This window comes from Macadamia integrifolia, chromosome 2, assembly GCF_013358625.1.
Source record: "Macadamia integrifolia cultivar HAES 741 chromosome 2, SCU_Mint_v3, whole genome shotgun sequence".
NCBI lineage: Eukaryota > Viridiplantae > Streptophyta > Magnoliopsida > Proteales > Proteaceae > Macadamia > Macadamia integrifolia.
In genome coordinates, this window is record NC_056558.1 from 36,803,021 (window position 1) to 36,809,336 (window position 6,316).

At 39.3% G+C, this 6,316-nt stretch overlaps 1 protein-coding gene across 1 annotated transcript; it reads right to left on the reverse strand.

The window, feature by feature from the left end:
- Window positions 1-3,753: 3,753 nt before the first annotated feature.
- On the reverse strand, window positions 3,754-6,024 carry LOC122072045 (myb family transcription factor EFM-like). Its single transcript, XM_042636563.1, has 4 exons — window positions 5,740-6,024; window positions 5,112-5,666; window positions 4,643-4,719; window positions 3,754-4,550 (listed from the first exon to the last, which is right to left on the reverse strand). The coding sequence occupies exons 1-4, from the start codon at window positions 5,927-5,929 to the stop codon at window positions 4,059-4,061; spliced, it is 1,314 nt and encodes a 437-aa protein (XP_042492497.1). The 5' UTR covers window positions 5,930-6,024; the 3' UTR covers window positions 3,754-4,058.
- Between the last annotated feature and the right edge of the window lie 292 nt (window positions 6,025-6,316).

Consider the following 6,316-nt stretch of genomic DNA (forward strand, 5'->3'; position numbering starts at 1 on the left):
TGTCATTGTTTCATTCTTTTAGTCCGTAATATAGAAAATCAATTAAACTTACGATCCCTGAGTTTATTGAATCAAAAACTCAAAAAAATACAGATTTTGGGAAAACTTGTATATCATTTTTGGCCGATGGAATGGAGGCTGACCCTGTTTCCTAAGGTCCTTAAACCATGGAGGGATTAAGGTTAGTTACACAATCCTTTAGAAGAAGGTTCAATTCTTCTCACACCAAATGGGGTACCTTGTATGGGAGGCCGTCTCCCATGCGCTATTGGTGTGATGCATGCCCCATACTGGCACCGTGGGAAACCTCTATCCAAGTAATCACAAGATACCAGGTACCACTGCAGCAGCAAAGCTATTATTATTAGTCAGTGGGTTAATTTGAGTCCTGTCTGACTGCCCCCCCTGTAAAATGCTTAGAGAAGTGATTGAAAACGTCATCTATTTCTTGAGAACTTATAGACAGTTTATGAAACAAGAAGGCAAGTTATTATTACTATTTTTTTTTTTAATCGAAAACGAAAAAAATATTCATTACCTGAAAAAGAAGCTTTAAACATCAATGTTTGAGCAGTGTTCAATATTTGTTTGTTTTTTCATAGCCATATGTGTTATTCCACGCAATAGAAGTACTGCTCGGTCGTTGGGCTTAACACAAAACTGAGGTATAAACAAAATAAAATGAACATTTATGAAAGATAAAAAAAAAAAGGCCAAATTGTGGTAATGCTATCGGAAAGCAAGTTATTATTTATTTATTCTTTGAGACAAGGCAAATTATTATTTAGTGGGATGTAGGTAGGGATTTATAGTTGTGATCCATGCAAGAGAATTTTTTTTTAGTTCTTTTGATTTTTGTGTTTCTTCATTAGGATTATTGTGAAGATACATGCATGTAAAATTTTAAACCCCGAAGGGGTATCATAGTTGGCAAGGGATTTTCGCCTTAGGAAGCGTGTAGTTCTGAGTTTGACTCCTCTTACCTTTTTGGGGTCACTCATATGGGAAGCTGGCAACCTTCTAGTGAAAATTAAAGGTTTTTTTTTTTTTTGGTTACAACTGGCAATTTCTTACTTCACCACTTTGGCTATGGTAAGGTTTTTTATTTTACAATCTATAAACCATTTAACCAAGAAAAAAAATGTGAAGTTATATTGTTAGTGAGCGGAGATGAGCGTATTCACCTGGGTTTGTGACTCCGAGGTAGAGATCATTTGGAACACAAAATCAATTTCGTAGGTGTTTATTAGATCATCTATCGACGAGATAGATTGATGGAGGATGATATCGAAGATGAACATGCGATAAAAGAGGTGGGGTCATTGTATTCCGTGCCCATGAGTTTTTTTTTTTTCATTACGTTTGTTATTGTAAATGGATAATAAAAAAATCTGAGTTCAATTTGTATCCATATTTGGTTATAGGATATTCGAATTTAAATATTTGATCTAATTAGGTATCAGTTAATGATTTTGAGGGTTTTTGAAATTTAGACAGATTCTAAAGAACGAGGGAAAGAACTGTATATGAGAATATCTGTATCCGATTTTATCTAATCCGTGTATTATCCAATCCGTATTCAATCCGTTTACATCCATATTTGGAATATGAGTTGACATGTGTTTTTATGAATATCCATGTGTAAGTCCATGAGAGACTGATATAGTAGGGTAAGTTTTTATCCAATTAAAGTTGTTGAATTTGGAGGTTGGTTTCCCTCAAAGAAGCCACACTTTGTCTTTATCCTATTTGTCAAAATAGGTAGAAATAAGAACAAAGGCCAGGTTCGTGAGCTCGTGATAATGTCCAGGGAAAGCTTGGACTCTTCAACACGGGTTACCCGTTCAAGTTATCATGCCCATAGCACATTGCCTCTGTTCTTGTTGGTTTTTGCTGGAGATGTGTTAAAGAGGTTGAGCACAAGTGGAACCAACACGAGCTTGGTGCTGATAAACTACTTGCAGCTGTTCCATGTGATCAAATCAGACATCTCCTTAATACCAAGGGGGGTAGCGGAGTTCGCAAGGGATCTTCGCCTCAGGAAGCGTGTGGTTCTAAGTTCGATTATTCTTACTTTCTTGGGGCTATTCACATGGGGGTGTTTATTGTTCTTCACTATTTTTTGTGAAAGTTGAATGATTCTCATTCAACCCCGTGTGATCCAATTCATTTGATTATGGGGTCAGTAGGGCTTGTGGGTTCAGCCTATTGTATATGTGTTAGGGGTGTCAAGTGGTCAGGCCTGACCTAGTTGTGCTCGGCCAATTTCTATGGTTGCACTGTGAACGCCCGTTTAGCTAAATGGGCTTAGCTAGCGCGGGCATGGTACAGTTAATAATCGAGTCGGTTGGTCTCGGGCTTTAATCGAGTTGCCATAAATGGTCCTTAATCGGGCCTAATCGAGTTATAGACCTATTTAACTTGAAACATGTCCTTTTTAAAATTGGTCTCTTAAATATACTTGAAGAGGAATGCTAATAAAATGAGGCAAAGATGGGTATAACAAAGAAAAAGATCTCATAGTTAAAATTAAGCCAAAGACGAGCAAAACAACTAAATTACTAAAGTACTTGGTTTTTAATCTACGAAACTCAAATCAATTAAACTATGTCTACATAACTCAAGTTTAGCAAGTTCAAAGCAATTAAACTATGCATAAAAAAAGATGAATGTTCAGATAACAATTACCACCATCTCAACTGTATATATCACATAACATTAACACTAAATATGGGCTAGATTGGGCTTACAGGAGTCTGTTCAAATAGGGCTTGTAAATGCGTCGTGCCGATCAGGCTAGGTGGTTGCACCGTGTACTACCTGTTTATAAATGTGTCAGGCTCAAGCTTGACACGTTTATTAATCAGGCCCATCTAGGTCAGGCCGTAAGCATGTCGGGATCGATCGAGCTTACCAGTGCAGGCCTAGAATTGACACCCCTAAAATGTGTCATCTCCAACGAGATTTTATATTCTCCGTTGTTGGATTTTCGGACTCCACCCTTTGTACTTTCAACTCAATCGATATTTCAATGACGAAGAAGAATGAAAGTTGAAAAATCGAGAATGAAATCGTTTTACAAACGTTAATGAATTCATACGAATACCCATAACAATGGTTCATTCATTTACACTATGCATAGCACTTCCAATGAGATGACACATTTACCCCATGCTCAACTATAACCCTAGAGGTGTCAATTCAAGACTCGCACTGGCAAGAGTGACTTGGGAAACCCAAAATCAATCCGGTCTATTTGCTAAACTTGTCAGGCTCAAGTCCGGTTTGATTAACATTTGATTGTTCTCAATGCAAGAGTGCTACCTGATAGGTGTTAGAGCAAGACTAATTGATTAATAGTCTTATATATTTAAAGCCCATTGAGAGCCCTTTACTTAGCCTAACACATTTAAAGCTCGTTTAGAGATAAATGTCTTATTAACTATTTTAAGGCCATTAAAAGATGGTTATCCGTTCAGTTGTTTATGTATAAGACCATACCTAGTCTACGAGGACCGATCACATTACGAGGTCCTAAAGTGGAGAAAACCTATTAACGTGACCAAAACCGGCCCGGTCTGCCCAGCCGGTTGACAACCCCTTAGTAACCCTATTAAAAAGTAAAGGCATTGAGAAACTTAACCAGTGCCGTCTCGATAGACCCATTTGAAAATGCCATAGATTCCCAAACTGTATATCAGAAGTCATTTTAACAGATACATAGAAAGGACAAAACTGCTAAAAACGCCAAAATCACAAAATCCAAACTTCAATTTTCCTTATCTGACGTTGGCCTCTTCGTTAAGGCTTAGGATATCTGATCACCAAAGATGGAAATAAACAAACAAACACTTTTCCTTTTTCTATCCTTTCTTTCTTCCCTCTTCCATCCCATCAAGAGCATGAGAAGTCTCACACTCTCTTTCTTTTTCTTTTTTTCTTTTTTTGATAGAAGTCTCACTCTCTCTCTCTCTCTCTCTAGGGAAAATGAAACAAAAATCCAGAAAAAAATAAAATAATCCGAGAAGGAATTGGTTCTTCCAGAAGATTAGAGAAGCCTAGAATTTGAGAGTGATCTCACTGCCATTACTTTCCTCCCCATCGTCTCTGAGAGAAGCCAAACCCTTTCTCTCCCTCTCCCTTTCATCACCATTCTCACCACTCTCACCCTTGTTCCAGCTGCTGCTCTCCGACTTCCCATCTTCGATGCTCTCCGAATCGTCTCCTATGGGTCTCCCATGGGACTCCGGGGAGCTATGCATCTGAGATGAGGCCTTATAAAGATGGTGTTGCTGGCCGGAATGAAAAGTGTGGTGAGGTGGTGGTGGTGGTGGTGGATAGAAGTCCTGGGGGATTGCTTGTGTAGTATAGTGGATGGAAGCATGGGAGGCTGGGTGTGCACTATAAATGGCTTGGCCCGCTGTTTGTGCAGCAGCTGCCGTCGCATACTCCGGTGGGACCCAAAACCCACTTAACACCATCAGCTGCGGCCCTGCAGCTCCTGCTGCTTGTGGGTTTGGGCTTGGCCTTCTTGTATGCAATCTATATTTCTGTTCACATTTGGAAAAAAAAATAAAAAAAACCCAAAATTAATTTGTACACAATTCAAACTCCAGAGGGAGAGAGAGAGAGTTTAAATTACCTGTAAATGGCTCTTAACTTCATCATTGGTGAGACCATCAACCTTCATCAACTCTCTAATTTGCTTTGGGGTGGCAACTGTGTTCACAAATAATCCAAAAAATAAAATATTTATCAATATTGATAAATTATAATTGAACACAAGGATTTATGTATAAGGATTTATGTGATTGGACAAGATTGTTTATATATGTCCACGGTGAGATGATATCTATTTCACTATTAATGGAGAATGGGATTATAATCACTTGTCATCACACCTTTCTTAGGTTGATTACTGAGAAGGAACCTCACTAAGAATATATCTAGCGAAATCTATACAGCCAACTTATCAAAATACCCATACAGCCCTTTGGGCCTCCACCTCTTAGCAACCCTTCCGACTCTGTCCACTTATGCAAGTGATGGAATACAAGACATCATACCTCGAACAAAGAAAACCATATGGAGAAGAAGGAGAAGAAGAAGACCTTGAGAGCCACCCAACATTTGAAGGGCATTGACAAATCGTCGGTGCAAATCCGGCGACCAACACCTCCTTGCCTTCCTGTGATTCTGTGTTGTGGTCGTCCCTTCTTGTGTTTCACCAGGATTTCCAGTTCCCTTTGTTTGTGCTGTCGTTGTCTCTTCATTGCCACACTTACTTGGATTCTCTTTCCTTATTGAAGAGCAAGACATGCCATTATTGATGGGTTCAATACATTTCTTATCCTCCATCTCTTTCTCAGTCGTGGCAATTAGAGCTAATTCTGGAAGAGACCCTAAACTAGGACTTGTAAATGTTTTCCTTTCTTTGGAGAAAGGAAGAAAAGCTCCTCTTCCATTCCTTTGCTTGCTCCCATCTTTTGATTGGCTCCACAACTGTGCTGTACTCATCCAACTAGCCTTATTCTCAGATACATTAGATGCCTTCTCTGATCCTTCTGATGAACTCGAATTCTTTATGGGTATGAACTCTTCAAGAACCATTCTTGGCCCTTCCTTCGTCCTGAAGGTCTGTAGCTGCTGCCTTAATGCTTCCATCTCTGAACAACAACCGTGAGGATTTGAGTTTATTGAGAAAAACCAAAAATCATGTAATAATTAACTGATGATTACCTTTGGTGAGTAGTTGCATGCAGAGGGGTAGCTCACGCTTGAATGCATCTATCTTGAGCCTTTCTTCCTCTAGACGAGTTAGAAAGTCTTCCAGCTTCTGGGTTTGATCAGTTTGATCTCCAAATGACTTCAATAGTGTAGAGTAGTTGTGTGGCTTGCAATCAAGGCTTAGATCCGCAGGCGAACCCATCCTCTATTTTTAATTGTTGCCAAATCTTCTCTTCCTATTGAATATATTCTATCCTATAATCCTTCTACGTTCATGTTCTAGAGAGAGAGAGAGAGAGAGAGAGGGTTGTGGTGGCTGGTGGGTACAAAGAAGAAGAAAGGAGTTGTGTGGAAGATAGAAAATAGAAAGAGAAAAGATGTTGTTTGTGAACACAACGAGGATCAAGTGGGGAGGGGGGATCGCCTTCTTTTTAGAGCTGAGTTCGAGGGGGGAAGGGAATAAAGTAGGGTTTTTGGAGAGGAAAAGGAAAAGGAAAAGCAGCTGGAGATAAAGCAGAGGGATGGTAACTTCTTGCAATGAAGAAGGAGAAAAGCCAATGGTGGGTGCTAAGAAGGATTCAAGGATGGA